The sequence below is a fragment of the Diplotaxodon limnothrissa genome, linkage group LG7 (assembly GCF_057381915.1).
Source record: "Diplotaxodon limnothrissa isolate DT_005_m linkage group LG7, D_limnothrissa_male_GT1.1, whole genome shotgun sequence".
NCBI classification, from domain to species: domain Eukaryota; kingdom Metazoa; phylum Chordata; class Actinopteri; order Cichliformes; family Cichlidae; genus Diplotaxodon; species Diplotaxodon limnothrissa.
Genome location: NC_140602.1, coordinates 17,081,013 through 17,097,910, shown reverse-complemented (window position 1 = coordinate 17,097,910; position 16,898 = coordinate 17,081,013). Strand labels below are relative to the sequence as shown.

Genomic DNA, 16,898 nt, shown 5'->3' with positions numbered 1-16,898 from the left:
TCTATTTGATAAAGTAATAATCTTGAAAAGTAATCAGATGTGCATGTGGCTACAGGATGTCACTGTGTTTGCAGCTAAATGTTTGAATTGGATTGAATTGTCTTTATTGTCCCAGGGGGGACTATCTGGTAGTCTATGCAACCCACACATGTCATAAATGAATGAGGAAAAAAAACATAAATTCATATATAATATACTACATTGGATGCATTTGTAATAAACTAGCAGTGAGCTGGTAAAGCACTAGAAAAAATGTTATTTACATAAAATCCATCGTCCATACAAAAATCCATATTGAAATGTGTATATAGTAGCAGGGGCTACAGCTTGTTTAACCACCCAGCAAACACAAAAATGATCTGATTTGGCCTTTTTTGAGAAGGAATACCTCCATCTTTTTCCAGCATTTCCTCCTGAGTGCTAGGGGCAGCCATTATAGCCTCAACCTTATATCACAATGTTTGAAGAAACTTTACAATGAGGACACATTTTCACTGATGACACATTACCTAGTTTGAAGTGTGAATCTATTGCAAGTCAAATGCAAAGGTAGCATTTTCCCAGGAAAATTCAAGTATAAATAACTTCTCAGTAGCTGCACAATGTTGTCGCCTTATAAAACTGAAAGATGTTTCCTACCTGGGATGTTGTATCTTAGATCCAGCTTTTTAACCACCCTGTTTATCCACCTGTAATCGCATCAGTAATTTCCGTCCACCATTTGCTCTTCCCGTCACATGGAGTGAAACTAGCAAGTCCTCTCCCGAAGCTCGGTGGAGTCATTTGTTTACATGTGTTTTGCACATCACCAGCTGCTAGCATCTCCTCCTTGTAGCCTGGTTGTAATAGACGGCGTGTTTGTGCCTCATGAGGTGAATTGAATTTATCGTTTCCACATTTAGTGGAGACAGTTTTCTTGCGTGTTTTACAAAGCACTGTGATTTGTTAGAGGTTGTTAAAGTAGCTCCCATTTTAGGCTTCAGGCAACGGGGACTTTTTTCCAAATTCGTTATGAAAAAAGTCGCCGTCCACATGCAAAAAATTATCTCATGCATACCAAAAGAACAAGTGGTAATATAACCTTAACCGTAAAGAAATGTTGGCCAATTAAAAGTCCACAAACAATAAAGCGAGATTTCTACTTTCCGTGCACACGATTTCTGCTTGGGCCCCATAACATAAATTTCATCATCAAACATTGAGTATGAGGTTGTCCAAATTTTGTGACAGCGCAGATAATTTAGATAACAGTGCACCAACTACGCACGCGCCCAGGCAGTGGACTTTAAAGAAGTATAATAAGAACTACAACTCGGCCGTCCAGCTATCTGTGTCCGTGTCCGCAATCAAGCATAACCCAGGCTCAACACGGCGCACAGTCCAACATCAAAAAAGGAAATAAAGCTGCACACCTTTAACATTGTGAGACAAAATCCACGTTTTATTCGACCACATGTTAAAAATAGAAACTGAGGTTTTTAAAACCTTCACTGTGGCAGTTTTTCAAAAGCTCGTGAACATATTAGCCTCAGGCATGTCTCTTGCTTTCAGACATGCCTGGGATTGTATTGCAAATTTTTTACATTTTGCGATATCATTTTATAACAGTGTTTATGAATGACCTGAATTACCTTTGTTGCACATGTTGGCATTAAATCAAATTTTGTCATCAAAATAGGAGCATATAATGGCCTAGTATCTCCAAAGCTATGTCTTTTATAAAACAGGTGAAAAGACAACAAAGTTTCAGGGAAAGTCAGGAAGTGTCTCTCTTCTTCAGTTTGGTATCCTTGGTTTTAGTGCTTACCGTAGTAAGTGGTGCTGAGGGTGCCTGCTAAAGTAAAGAAAACGAGGTGACGAAAACAGTTTGATTTCAGGTTTGCCTTGAACAGAGACGGATTTGGCTTTCTAGCAGAAGACAGGCACGTTAATTTGATGGGACTGGGGATGAGTCAGTCCAACCTGACAGAAGCGCAGCCTTTAATCTGTTGAATGCAGCCTGTTCACCATTGAAAAATGACATGCTTTAATTGTGCTCAGGTATACCATGAAACATTCCTCATCTGTGTCATGCATGTGTGCCAGAAAAGCTCTTTTCTCTTTGTGTTGAATTTTTGGGTTCCCTTTGCGTCTCCATATTCCATTTTAATGTGGGAATAAGAACAAAACACACCGGTGGCTGTCGCCGAGGACCACAGACTTAATCGATCTCTCCGGGGTTCGGCATCACACTGCTCCCTTCCCCTTTTTGCTTTTACTCAACGTGATACTACTCGCTGTATCTTTCACAAGCTGTTTGGCTAACAGAGGTCACGGAGGATATGTAGCGCATTTGGTCACGACGTGAAAGCATTAGCTGATGCCAGCAGGTGTGTAATTATATATGAAACAGTGTTTTAAAAGAGGAACATCGCAATGGCGTGTAGAAACTAGGCCGGGGAGAGGTGACATCAGAGGGAGTCCTATTTATTCTTCGCCCACTTCAAATGTGTGACTTTTTATTTGAAGGTGTGAAATATCCCAAGGTCACCGTAACTATCTTCAAGACTATTAAAAATACCGTTAGGCACACGCAACAACTTGACATGCTAAATAAACCTCCTGAGTGGAAGATTTTCCCTGTTTGTGTTCCTACCCAGTGTGCTCACTCTTATCTGTTTTGTGTGTGTTTCAGGTACGGTGACATGGTGCCAAAAACAATCGTAGGGAAGGTGTTTGGGTCCATATGCTCTCTGAGCGGGGTGCTGGTCATTGCCTTGCCTGTCCCTGTCATAGTGTCAAACTTCAGCCGTATCTACCACCAAAGCCAGCGGGCAGAGAAACGACGAGCACAGAGGGTATTGGCTCCCCGCCTTCCCCGTTCCTTTGCCACTGTCTTCCTTTTCCCCCTATCTGTCTTTATTTTGCTTCTATCTGCCCTCTTTTTTCTCCCCCTCTTCTCTGTCCCTGTCTTATCCGCATGTAACAGAATGACAGGGCAAACGCTATCTTCCAGAATATTAATCTTTTATTGTGCTTCTGCGTATTGTGTGTCTATTGAGCGTATGTGTGTATTGACTTGCTTAAGTATATTTCGGGGTGGGAGGGGAACGAGGGAAATAAAAGAGCGAATGACAATGACAGAACAAATGATCTTCAGAGTATTGTGTCAGCAGCTTTTTCGATAGCAATATGTGCATTTCTTTCTAAAAGTGTTTGCTAAGGCAGAACTTCCTAATCGTAGATTTGGGCATACCCTTTCTCCACTAAATACTGCGGCTGCCGGGGCGGGTGGAGAGGGCGGGGTGGGGAGGAGGGGTGGTGGAGGAAGACGTAGCCAATTAGTGTGACGGACAAACTGTCAGAGGCTAAAACAGAGGTCTGTTTGTTCAAACAGAAAACTCGCCTCGCTAGAATCCGTGCTGTGAAGATTCGAGGCACTAATGCCTATATGCGCTACAAACAAAATGGGCTCCTGATCGACTCACTGGAGGAGGTAAACCGGATTGGGGGCCAAGCAGCGGCTTGAGGGTGGGGGGTGGGGGCTGACTGACCGGGGCCTCGCTGATGCTTGCATGTCACTCTGCTCAGGGGTGTGGGTAGGGTGGTCGGGGGTGGGGGGGCATGCCACCACACACTATACACACACACACACACACACACACACACACACACACACACACACGGGGAAGCTTTTCATGCTGTAACACAGGGGCTGCTGTCATTCCAGTGCTTCAGTGTGATCGTCCTCTCTTACATCAACCCTCTCAGCTGCAGCATTGACATTCCTTGTCAACACTCCCTCTCTCTGTCCATGCAGCAGGAGGACCAGGCAGGCATACTTGCCTTCTGGTGGAGCCTCAGCCATTACACTCACACTTACTCATTAACCAAGCTCTGCATGTCTGTCCAACAGGGTTTGGAGGGGAAGGAGGGAGACAAAGGCTTACATGACAGTATGTCACCTGTGGAGGCTGTCCGCTCAGCCCACATCTCCTCTAAACTCTGTTTTGGTTTGTTTTTTGTTGCTGTTTGATTTGGGGAGGGGTTTTTTTGAAGGGGGAGGGGGGGGGGGTGTTTTTTTGGATCTGCTGTGTGTTTTGTGCGTATTTTCTAGAGCATCCCAGGTTGTAGTGCAGACTAATACAGCATACCGTCCATCCCAGAGCCGCGCAAAGCTTCATAAAGTGTGTCTCATATGTGTGGTGACATTATGGTGCAGAATGCTGTTGCTGTGTTTGGTACGCTGTGTTTGATCTGTGTCTAGGTGTGCCACTGCTGCCGCATTGAAAGCGATTTCACCTCGAATTGGACTTTTCCTGCTTCTTATCATCAAATTTGTGAAAGAATAAGAAAACCAGTGTTCTCAGCGTAAAGACGCTGCGATTAGTCGCAGTTTCTGTGCACCCACCCCTAAAACGTCGCCGTGTCACTAGGTTCAGTGGACTGGCTGCCATGCTACAGATCAGCATTTCAACTCTCGGTGCTTTTGCGTCCTCGCCACTACATCGCCGAGCTACTTGCTGTTGACTGTCTACTAGCAGAATGTAACCCTGCTCATCTACACTGCTGTGGTTTTCTCTTTGTTTTGTTTTGTTTTTCTCTTTTAACTCTATCAAGGCTTCCAAGGAGGCAGGACAAGCCCTGGTGGGGAAGGCCCCCAGCCCTCCTTTCGAGAGCCAGCATCATCATCTGCTGCACTGCCTGGAAAAGACCACGGTAAAAAAAACAGACAAAAAAAATCTTAGAAGACCTTAAAGCCATGTCGATTGGAAGATGAAAGCTTTGGTACTTTTCATTTTTTACTATCTTGGTAACAGACTTCACACGGTTTAAAATAGCTCTCTGTGGGGGGGAAAAAAGCTCCTTTCATTGCATTACTCCTACAGTCTGCGCTGTATCATCAGTAGTTCCAACCTGTTACAGTGAGTTGCAAATAGAAACAAAGTGACTTTTTTTTTCATCTATGCTCAGACTGTACAATCTATTTCCTGTTCAGCTAAGTTAAAAATAGCTTTAAATGGGGCTGGGAAATGTTGAGTCCCCGAGCCAGCGACATGCTAAAGATACCGTGGCTCTGCCATCCACAAGGATTATTTCATCTGAACAAACCGGCGTACTTCATTTTACTGTATCAATAATTTAGAGATGCAGGGGCCTCTTTTATTCTTTGCTCTAACATGAGGTTTACACTCGTGCAGATCTAAACTCTGCAAACAGACGTATGCAGGGAGTGAATCAGTTTTTCATGTCATGAGATGATCCCTCTCCTATTAACCGGCTTGCCTCTCATCTGGGAAAAGTTCCAAAAAATGGTTTCACACTATTCCCGTGGCGATGAAAAGGTTTACATCAGGTCTTTTACAGTGTGCATTATAGATAACAGACAGAGAGCAGACCAAGAGTGACAGAGGTGAGCTATAAGATTCAAGGCACGGCATCAGATCTTGCACAGCCGCTCTCTGCCACCTGCTGGCGGGGCCCGAAACACACTTGAAGGCTGACCTTCAAGTTCTGCTTGTTTTTCACAGCGATAACAGTTGTGAATGTTCTCACAGATGGCACTTAATATGGACATCTGGGCCAATATATTTCTATTCCCTTGATGATTCATTTTCCAATTATTAAACAATTTTGCAGTGGATTCTGTTCAGTCTGTTTAGGCTTTACTGTGAAACATCTTTACTCATCATTGAGCAGAGCCAATCATCGATGTAATAGAGTGATTCATAAGCAACACTGAATCCAATTTTTTTTCCTTCTCCAGAATCACGAGTTTGTGGACGAGCAGACCTTTCAGGCAAACTGCATGGAGGTCTCCGTAATGAACAAGTCCGGCTCCCGGACCTCCTCCGTGTCCTCATCTCCGCACGGCCTGGGCTCATGCTGCTCTCGACGCCATAGAAAGAAGAGCAGCTTCAGCCTGCCCAGCACAAATAACCAGGAGCTCAGCACCATACAGATAAGAGAGAGGCCAGTGGCTAACAGGTATGTAGTCTCTCTGACTTCACAGTGCTTTTTGGGATGCTGAGAAATTAAATGAATGACTTGTGTGTTTTTTGATTTGATCATACATCTACAAGTGATGTCACCTCTTCCCTCCTCAATAAATGTGGAGATATGCAGCAACAGCAAAGAGCAACAAATGAACAAGCAGCTACAAGCACAAGGAAAGAAAAAAAAGATCGACAGTACAGCTGGCATATATACAGTATGTAGGTTGTATTGACATAAACGCACTAACGTGCTGTAGTTAATGCTGTTATCCCAGCACAGTATTCCTGTTATCTCGGAATAATCCTCACTGTTTTTCACTGGAACTGCTTCCTGCCTAATTGCTCTCATGAAAACTGTTGAAAGCACATTCAGTGGATTATGCAGAGTAACAGGTCTTTTTTCTCCCCCCCTGTGAGTACCACAAATTAAATACCCTTCCTCTTCATTACAACGGGTGGCAGCAGATTCCCCTGAGCAAACCCATTCCCATAGGCAAGTACAATGATCTGCAGTTCTTGTTACTTCAGAAGGTCAAAAAAAAAGAATCTGCGATTCCAAACTGGGTGGAGTAGTCTGGTGCTATTGCTCTGAAAACGTCTACCGTGTGTGGAACATCATTTCAGTATTTACAATAAAGGACTGTTCTCGGACAGTAAATTAAAAATGTAGGATTTTTACAGCATACGCATCACAGGATGAACCACTTCATAAAGAGGGCGTGTATTCATGCCTGTATACAATCCTCACTCGTGTATACGTTGTACAAGAACATATTAAATAACAGGTTTGTGCCGTGTACATTTTGCAAGCTCAGACCTTTCAGCCTCTTTTAATTCCTTTGTTTTCTTTCACAGTCGCGCCAGCCTGAACGCTAAACTCGACGAGACCGTGCCCTTGAAATGTGATGAACCTTACATCACTCCCTCCATGGTCAGCTTATCTGCCCCGGTGGTGACTTCATCAGACGGGGACGGCTCCACCACCACAGCATACTCTCAGAGCAACATTGTCCGAGTATCTGCCTTGTAGATGTCACGCCTATCTGGTCGGCTAACTGGTCTCAAGAAGCACCAGATGCTGAGGAGAGGGACCACCGAGCATCAACCTGCCATAATCTAAGAAGGATTATAAGATTAACAGAGGTCGAGGGTTTTTTTGAAGTTGTTATCTCATCTGATGTCAAACTCTGCATGGTATTAGTATGATGTGGACAGCTGCCTTGGAAGTGAACCAGCAGATCTTGCTCCATCAAGCACAGCAAGAGCAAGGAAGAGGGCGAGGAACGCGTGGTCATCGTCGTTGCCTAAAAATACTGAGGAAAAAAGAAAAACAACTTTATTTTTGATTATGTAATGTAGTCATATTTGTTGTCTATGATTTAAGGAGGAAATGCGGATGTTTAAAGGTCATTCTCGATGGCCTCTGATGACAAAGCACACATATTCATTGCCTGAAGGCGATCTTTGTGAATATTAAATCAGTCTCCTTTACACATCGCGGGACATTCGTTTCACTCACTGCTTGTTACATCGATTGTTTTGAACCCCAACCCCCTTCAATGACATGTTTTCTAACGCTCCCCTCACTGTTGTAAATTCCAAAAATCGTACATCCACCAGAATGGATAACTGTTGTGAATATTCATTAACTGACTCATTAACTAGTTGAAAAACATCGCTCGATGACGAGTAAAATATACTACGCATCCTGACCATGTTTGTGAAATGTGCAAAGTGAAAGTCAAATGACGAATTCTGTGTTAGCTTACATATTTGACATCCTGATATGGATCTGTGTGACAGCCGCTGTCGTTAGTTAATAATTGATACTGAGAACTATACAGGGTATATATTAGTTAGGTCACAAGGTAGAAACATAAGTCAATGTTCTCGGCGGCACTTAACTAATACTAACCCTAATGTGGACACGTGGTATTTGGACTGAAAACTATATGAGAGAGTTTTGAGCATCAATCCCAATGACTTACCAATTCTTATGATATTCAAAAGCAAGCCTCAGTGGAGTTTACTGTGTCAAAGGGCCATTTTGTACACTTTTCATGTTGTAAATATCTCAGTTAGGACTTTCTCAACCGCATTTGAAGCTGGCTCCTCTCTTATTTCTAGATTTAGTTGACACTTGTTGGCATTCTCTTTCTGTCTGTTAACTGGTTGAATTAAGGATTTGCATGCTCTCATTGCCGAATTCTGTTTTATTAAAGTATGTCTCTGCTTCTTGTTGGTTTGTCAGTAAAAACGAGATTGGTGGGAAGGAAACAAGTGAGCCTGGTATGTCATGATGTAAATTCTGCTTTTAATGAAACACAAGTCTTGTCACGGACCACATATGTAAGCGGCAAGGGAAAAGGGGACAAATGATCACACACATTGTGCATTTGGTGCAGTGGATAGAATAAATACTGTAGCTCTATGGAAACATCCATTAAATGACCCATGTCTTTTCTTTTCTTACAAAAAAAGAAAGAAAATAATTAGGTAGATCTGATAATGTTTTTTTCACGACCACTCAAAGAGCATCTTTTATAACAGGATGGCATAATAATTAGGTGCTGCTGGAGGACATGTGAAGACCTGACTGGCCCAGCGGTGGGTCGCGGCTGCAGGGTCTCTGGAGGCAGACTGCAGGCCTCTGTGATTGTTTGACAGAGAGCGCAGCACCGACCCGCCCTGCAGAGCTGATTGCGTTAGTCCAGGCAGCTTCTCACAGCATGCACTGCCTCTGCTCTGCAGTGTTTAGTAACTGCTGAGAAGTCAGCCTGCATAAAATCTAAGATAACGCAGCGGCATATAAAATAATAAGCTTCTTATACCCAAATTAAAAAAAAAGAAAAATCCCACTTTGACAACTGGGATTTAATTTAGTTAATATTTGGACAATGACTAGACAAACGTTATTAAATTCTATATTCACTTGCACAGCGAATATGAATACAGTCATTGGGTCTAGAGCCACTTAAAAGATGTTTATAGGGGTGGAAAGTCTATCTTTTCTTATGAAATATGGACTTCATCCTGTTTTTCAGCCGATAAAATTCTGAAGAAAACTGAGGGTTTACTGCAGCGTATATGATTGGGTCACTTAGTGACGTGATGCAGGCAACAGACACTGACAGGACCTCCATGTCTTCAATGATAATTATCTGAAAAACAATAGGCAATTTTAAGAATTAAGAGATCTTTAGATTAACTTTGTATAACACAACAGAGATTTTCATGTGAATCCCATTTCATTTACATAGCACTAAATCACAGCAACAGCCCCCCCCCCCGGACGTGTTTTGTATTGTAAGGTAACGACCCTGCAATAATAGAGAGAAATCACAAGCCTATTTCTGCAGGCACTTACCTGTGAGTTTGTGTTTTTGTGAACCAAGTAATTCACCAGGATCGTTGTGATCAGTGGTAACCAGAATAAGAGGAAGGTTAGAATTATATAGCCAGCACGTTTAGCCATTTTGCCCTCTTTCTTTTTGTTTGCTCTCTCTTTACTTGCTTTTGAAGGCATCATGCAAACAGCCCCTTCTACCGCTGCAGGGAGTTGCATTGCTTCTGTTTCGGGGACGTTGCTTGAGACTGGAGGTGAAGCGGTCACCTGAGCCTGTGAGGCAACAGTCAGTGTTTCTCCTTCATTGTTGTTTAGGGCTTGGTCAGGCTCTGTCAGTAAGATAGTAGTAGACTGAGAATTTACATTTGGTGCAGGCAATGATGGGGGCTGCAGGAGGCTGTTTTCTTTGGATTCTTCTTCAGACTTCAGTCTGTCTTTGGACTGTTCCTGTGTGTTGAAACTGACTGACGCCCGCTTTGTGGTTAAGCTCTTAACATTTGAATCAGCATCTCCATTTGACAGATTCACTTCAACCTTCATGACATGGGGGTTTGACTGCTCTGTTTTTAAAGGTTTTTTCTCAGTAAGCACTGTAGCCTGTACTGGAAGGGGCCGAGCTTGTTTTGTTTCTGCATTGCTCATCTTCACTGTATCTTTAAATTCTTTCTTATCCTCTGAATTGATGGAGACAGATTGTACTGATTTTTCTTTGGGTGAATTTGATTCAGCTTGTGTCTGAGCATTGCCTAAGCTCAAAGTGGGGTTTTGCTCAAATCTTCCACATTCATTTTCCACCACTGCGGCTTTTTCTGTCTCCGGCTTCTCTTCATTTTTGTCTTTTGTAGCAAGAGTAAAAGTACCTTTGTCAAATATTTTACGGCTGTGTGATCTCACCAGGGCAAATATGCGAGCGTAGAATCCAATGATGACACCAAAACACGCTGCCCACAGTGGGAATAGCATGTAAAGCCCAAATTTGTCAAAAGAGAATAACGTTTCTCTCTGTTGTCGTTGGCATTTCATATGCAAAGGTGAGTCCCTCAAAAATATCACACAAAAAGCAGACACCAGAATAGCGAAGGTCCATGTGAGAGGAATCAGCGCCTTAATTCGCCTTTTCCTTTGATTGGCTTTGAAGGGCTGTGCAATGGCCTGGTATCTCTCTGCACTTATGCACGCCAGTGTTAACAACTGGATACAGCAGCTGAATGAAAAAGAGGCCATTTGTACATCACAGATGAAACTGTCCACTTTTCTGTTTCGATACACACTCACAACGATGGTTAAGAGAACCGGGCAATCGATTACACATCTCAGAAAGTCTATAACAGCCAGACTGACCACCAGCGCGTTATTGGAAGTTTGCAGGGACTTTTGCCGATACACCGCCAGTATGACAAAAACATTTGCCGCAGCCCCCACAACAGAAGTGCTGGAGAGAATAAAGCTGTTCGCCAGCACAAATGCGATTTCAACGTATTCCTCCAAGGCTGTATTGTTCCCAGAGTCTAGTGCAGGTGTGGGCTCGCCTCTCATCTCTGGATTCAAAGAGCCAACATATTTAGTTCTTTATCATCACTCTTTCCACGCTGACCAAACGCACGTCAAGCCTGCGTCCCTTATCGCCACTGACTGAATAATATTAACTGGTAAACCTGTAGCTCAGACAATTTGCGCCAAAGAATCCGCCCTTTTCATTATCACTCGACAGCACCGGCGGGTCACCTGGGAGTCCTCAGTGTTCACATTCATTAAAAGCTCTGCAGTGTATTCACAGCAGAGACAACTGGGGGGAAACGATGGCTGTTAATTAAATAGCAATTACGTCACCATTGTCTCAATCCTGATATAACTGCAAAAAAACCACAAAAAAACCAGGCAGGGGTTCAAATCTATAATGCGGCGATGATGACGGCATGGCACTGTAATGCACAGGATACTGTGCGCATATGTGCGAACTGAACAGCTGTCCGTGTCATATTAATACAGTGCACCACAAAGGTTAAAAGCTTTGCATTAAGCATGCCAGATGGATGACTTGGGAGTTCTTGAATTGGCTCAGGATATAAAGCGAGCAATGCTGCAGGATTATTGCACGACACTGTGTAATCCTGTTTGGAGATAAAGTGTGAAATGCTCCTTGCTTCAAATATGCAAGCTATGGACTACACCAAATCTGGGATTAGATTAATATATAATGCATTTTGCTTTTGATCATCTAACATATTAGGCTGATCAAATATCTTCCAGTAACATATGGAATCAAATCAGAAGTTCTGGAAAAGAACAAAATCAGTTATCGCACATCTGACAATATCTGGACGCCAAAGACAATGTGCAGCTTATAACCACAAGATAAAAGATCAAAAACACTTTATTCCGAAGCAGATGCCCATCTGCAATATTTACAGCGCACCAAACAGGTGGGTGGGAACAATGTGAGCAAGAGAGTGAAACAGATTCACACTAATATAACAAAGCTTACATACAGACAAAAAAAAAAAGACAATGTAAAATATTGTAGCAGAGCACTAAACAATTACCTGAAAGATATCACTCAGCTGTGCACAGTGTAATGTGATGTAATGTGACGTGTAGATTTAATTTAAAAATACTGCTACAGTTTTATAACTACAGTGCGCCAAAGGGGAAACTAGCTCTTTCGCCGTGCTTGTGGCTGTTCCTGAAGCCTGAGACTGAGTGGCTGGATTTCATTGACTAGGACCACTGAAAAACTGATCTGCTGCTCACAGACGGAACGGTCCAGCTGCTCAAAGCTGAAGTTTGACTTGTCACATAGTAATTTTTGAGTAAAACTAATGATGGATTGTTACAGTGATTGATTTAAATTAATTATCCTGTTTGTTAGCACCAACTCAAGAGTGAAAAAAAATTCTCCTCAACTGGGTGCTTTTACTCCATCGTTAATCAGCAATGCATTTTTCTCTTCGTGACTCATCGTTGCTTCAGGAACGTGTCACGTGGGACACGATGTCCTGCCTTTGAATCAGACCCAGAGATGTTATTATGTTACCCTTCTCTGAACCGCCTAATGCCCCTTTGAACTGTCTACACAGACGAAAAAGCACAAAATAATACAAATGAAAAATTGCCAGACCACAGAGCAGGCTAACCAAGTAAAATGAAAGTCTTTTACTGCCTGACTGACTACTCATTGTTAAAACATGCACAAGGTGAGCTGTGCAGCAAGCTTGCTTAACAAGTGCACCGAAATTTCTCATGTTTTCCTAATGCGATTTTGTGGGTAGAGAAAAACTGATTTAAGCATATTATTTTTTCTTTGCTATTTCCCTAGAATAAAAAATAATAATTTTACCGAGTACATTGTGTATTCACAAAGGCGCTCGACAAAGAAATAATGCCGGAGCAATGTTTTTGTGCAGCAGGCGTTTGGAAAGTGTGAGAGTTGGGAAAAGGAAGGACTTATTGCATAATCCAAAAACAAATAAAATTATTTGACCAAGCTGTCAGTATTGATTAGACCACGGAGCTGGCTACTGTTGACTTTAATTCAAATTTTTTTGTTGTTGTTGCATAATGCTATCACACAGGAGGATGGTGTGCTGTATAGTTTCCATAAAAACAGATCACCTATTCCCAGAACAGTCCTCCTAATGTAAAAAGGGTCACACAGTCTACTATATGCATGAATTAACAATTCATTACCCAACAGTTCAACAATATTAGGAAGAAAAATAGGAAATGACGTCTTATATGAGTAAAATGAGTAGAAAAAGATCCACTGCATTAAATTTATGCAAAAAAAAGAAAAGAAAAAAAGTCTAGGATTTCAGTTTCCCGCAGTCTTTCTCTGCAGTCTGGGTGTGTTTAACCATAGTGTGTTTAAAAATGGAAAGAAATTGAAAACCACATACATTTTTTATGTAGTGTATTTCTGTTTGTTATATATCTCCTTCAATTCATAAGTAAAAATCATTACTGGTTTTGTTAGTAAAATGTTACAGATCAAAAGAAGAGACTACAAAATAACCACGCAATATAATATTCTAGTCAGGAAAATACATTTAAAACAAAAAAATAACACAACATTTACATGGTATTGGGTTGCATTACAGCATTTTATTGTGAAGTTTCCCGTTTTTTTGTCCAACCTTCTGAATATCCCTGTCAGCCTCTGAGCTGATTCTGTTCTCTAACAACGTTGGTACCTCTGTGACAGACTCGAGTCTGTAGGTGTCCTGGTCTGTCTTCTTGATGAGGCACCAGTGAACGCTGACAACCATGACAGCTTTTTTTTGTCACAGAGGCAACACCTTGCTGTGTGTGTTGACGCTTCTGCCAAAGGAGGACAGCCAGCTCCCCTTGTTCACAGAGTGCATGCGGATGCTGACACTGGTGGACCCATGAGGAATGTAACGGCCACAAGACAGCACCTCCAGAGCACAATCACGGAACTGATAGGAAAAAAACAACAACCAAGAACAAGAACTGTCAGGAAATATGAGCAATAATTTCACAAACAGTGTTTCTTCAATCTTTGTTCACAATCAAGATTTTATCTCAGTTCTACAGTACCTGTGTGCTTTTACCTGTTTGTTGGAAAGGAAGTAGATGATGGGGTTGTAGATTGGACTCGTCTTGGCAAAGTACATTGGCATGGTGGCAACTAGAGGAGGAATGTGCAGCTCTGGATCTATAACTACCACCAATGACAATGCTGTGTAGGGCAGCCAGCAGGCAAAAAATGCTACTACCATAGCCAACACCATACTGATGGCATGATCATTCTCTTTCTGGCTGGAACGCCCACCTTGTAGCTCCACACTCCTGTTCAGCTAGAAGAGAGCAACGTTGGGCCACATTAAAAGCTAATTACTTGTTTTACTATGCATGCGGTAGACTGCAAGCAAACATAGATAGATGCATGAATTTTAAATGTTGCTTAAATGGTGTAATGAATAAGCAAAAGCTATTACACACCCACCTTATTCATGGATTTCAGCAGTTTAAAGTAGCAGTAGATGATGATTGCAACTGGAATAATGAAGCAGAGGAGTGTGTAGAAAATGAGATAGCTGTAGTTGCTCCATGATCTCTCTTCCCAGGCCAGTGAGCAGGATGTCTGGACCCCCTCAGGTCCGTAGGAGCTCCAGCCAAATAATGGCGCCACAGCCCAAAACAAGCAGAAGATCCAGACAAACAGCAAGCCAAAGATGCTTCTCCGCATCCTCATCTTTAAACCAGCTTTTGGCTTGCATACCACATTGTATCGCTCATAGGCAAGAAGAGTAAGAGTGCAGAGAGACACCAAACCTAGACAACAACAAGAAAACATAACTGACATTTAGACAGTTCAAGGCATACTCGGATTTCTTTTCTTTTATAGAGTTATCAACTCCAATGATTTTTGAGTATGCTCGGGTGTCATGAAGAAGATATCTGATAAATCTGACACGTGACTAAACTCTACATGCAAAGAAAACATTCATAAAACACAAAAGAAACAAAAGTCATTTCTTGAAATGCTAAAAAAGATGCTCCAAAAATGTAAGATTTTCTAATGTTTCTTGGTTCCCAGGATATTTAAAAGCAGAATGGGAAGCAGAGCCTTCAGCTTTCAGGCTCCTCCCTAAGTCTGGTTCTTCTGGAGGTTTCTTCCTGTTAAAATTGAGTTTTTCCTTTCCACTGTTAAATGCTTGCTTACAAGGATAATTTTCTCTCGATTATTGTAAGGGTCTTTACCTTATAATATGAAGCTCCCTGGGCAACTGTTGTTGTGATTTGGCACTGAAATCTAAAGCATTAGTAATTTTAATTAGTATGTCTCACTGTGACAGAATGACAGTGGCAACTGGATTCATACACTACATTTTATTATGTGTAAACTCAATGTGCTTAACAGAAGAAACAAACATATAAACCTCTGTGTGTAGGTCTGTTTGAACAAAAAAGGTTTTGAGTCTATTTTTGAATGTTGCCACAGATGTAACTGATCTCAGGTCAGCAGGCAGCTTGTTCCAAAGAGCAGGACAACAGTATCTAAAAGAAGCACCATCAGCATATTTGGATCTGATTCTAGGAACGTCAAGATCTACACCTGATCACCAGAGAGGTCTGACTCGGTCATAAACAGTGAGCAAGTCAGAGATGTACTGGGGGTGTTCAAACCATTAAGAGCTTTGTGATCTATTAAAAAGATTTAAAAGGTAATTCCATGCTGTACTGGGAGCCAGTGCAGTGCCTTCAATAGTGGGGTATCATTGTCCTTCATACCTTTAAGAATTCTGGTTGCTGCGTTTTTAATGAGTTGAAGTAATTCTACTGATGATTTGGAGTGTCCTGAAAACACAGCGTTATAATATTCGAACATCCTTGATATGACAGCATGAACCAGTTTCTCAAAGTCAGTTTGAGATAAGAATTTTCCAACTTTTAATATATTTTTGAGTGCTAGAAAGCAGTTCTGGTTTAAATGAGTAATTATCAAAACTGAGATCACTGTCCAAAATAATGCCAAGGTCCCTGACTCAGCTCACTGCTCACTGTGTTTCAGAGACAGGGATAATAAATAAGAAACTACAAGTATTTCTGTCTTGTCCCTGTCCAGTTGTAAAAAGTTTCAAGGCATACGGCAATCAATGCAGCTCATTAGTTTGAGAACAGAATTTACATCATCAGAGTAAAATGATAGATACAACTGAGTGTCACCTGCATAAGAATGGTAGAATATAATGTGATTTTATGGACCAAAGGCAGTAAGACAGACAGAAAGTCTGAACTCCAGAAACACACACATACAAAAACACCGCATATAACAACTAAACTTACCAAAGTAATTGACTGAAAATCCCTGGAGCACACAGGCTGTGTGTCCAATAAAATAGGAGCCTTGGTAGTTTGTGATGGTGACCACCAGGGAGCCACAAAGGCCTATCATGAGGTCAGACACAGCGAGGCTGAGGATCAAAACGTTCATTGGCTGTAGGAGAGCCGAATTCCTCAGCTTCACGGCTATGACCACACTGTTGTTAAACACTGATAGCACCGTGTTGATGAACATGAGGAAAGAAAGGATGCTGTAGCCCACATGAGGGAAGATGGTTGGTGGTACGGTCACCACCTCAGTTTGGATGGAAGGGAATGGAGAGCTGGAGCTCAGAGGTGTGCTGTTAGTGTCCATGGTGCCCAAACTATCCAGCCTTAATGAAGCATCTATGAGGTCAGGGACTGAACCCCCAGATACTCTCTCCTCAGCTCAGGAGCCAATATCATTGGTTTGATCATTTTTGATCCCTGTCAAAGCACTAGGCTTTTTTTTTTTTTCTTTCTAAGATCCCAGAGCCTGCACCTGCCTAACAGTTAAAGCCCCAGATGCAATACGGTAAATTAGTCAGTAACACGATTTGGGTGGGGGATTAATCCCAATAAACCCTCTGCTATAACTGTAATTAGAAACTCGAGTGGTTATTAACACCGGTGCAATTAGTCCTGAAAATTTAATTTCAACTATGAAACCTTTTGTTGTTTGTATAGGTAATAATACCAATAACATAAGCAAAGAATGAATGGATTACTCATTCAGTGAACACATACGT

General features: G+C 41.9%; 2 protein-coding genes and 1 pseudogene across 3 annotated transcripts in view; 1 reads left to right on the top strand and 2 right to left on the bottom strand.

The window, feature by feature from the left end:
• LOC146628101 (A-type voltage-gated potassium channel KCND2-like) overlaps window positions 1–7,005 on the top strand; it is a 31,216-nt gene extending 24,211 nt beyond the window's left edge. The window contains exons 2-6 of one of the 2 annotated variants that reach the window (XM_085357574.1): window positions 2,675–2,837; window positions 3,377–3,475; window positions 4,600–4,698; window positions 5,747–5,967; window positions 6,831–7,005. In XM_085357574.1, the coding sequence (XP_085213700.1) occupies window positions 2,675–2,837; window positions 3,377–3,475; window positions 4,600–4,698; window positions 5,747–5,967; window positions 6,831–7,005 (757 nt within the window). The remainder of the gene's footprint in view (window positions 1–2,674; window positions 2,838–3,376; window positions 3,476–4,599; window positions 4,699–5,746; window positions 5,968–6,830) is intronic. The other variant, XM_085357575.1, reaches the window with a different exon arrangement.
• A 1,972-nt stretch (window positions 7,006–8,977) lies between these two features.
• LOC146628100 (uncharacterized) lies at window positions 8,978–13,586 on the bottom strand (annotated as a pseudogene).
• Window positions 13,587–13,601: 15 nt separating this feature from the next.
• Window positions 13,602–16,507, bottom strand: parietopsin. The gene is made up of 4 exons (XM_085357572.1): window positions 16,132–16,507; window positions 14,288–14,616; window positions 13,893–14,138; window positions 13,602–13,757 (listed from the first exon to the last, which is right to left on the bottom strand). Exons 1-4 carry the CDS (start codon window positions 16,481–16,483, stop codon window positions 13,602–13,604), a joined length of 1,083 nt encoding a protein of 360 aa, XP_085213698.1. The 5' UTR covers window positions 16,484–16,507.
• Between the last annotated feature and the right edge of the window lie 391 nt (window positions 16,508–16,898).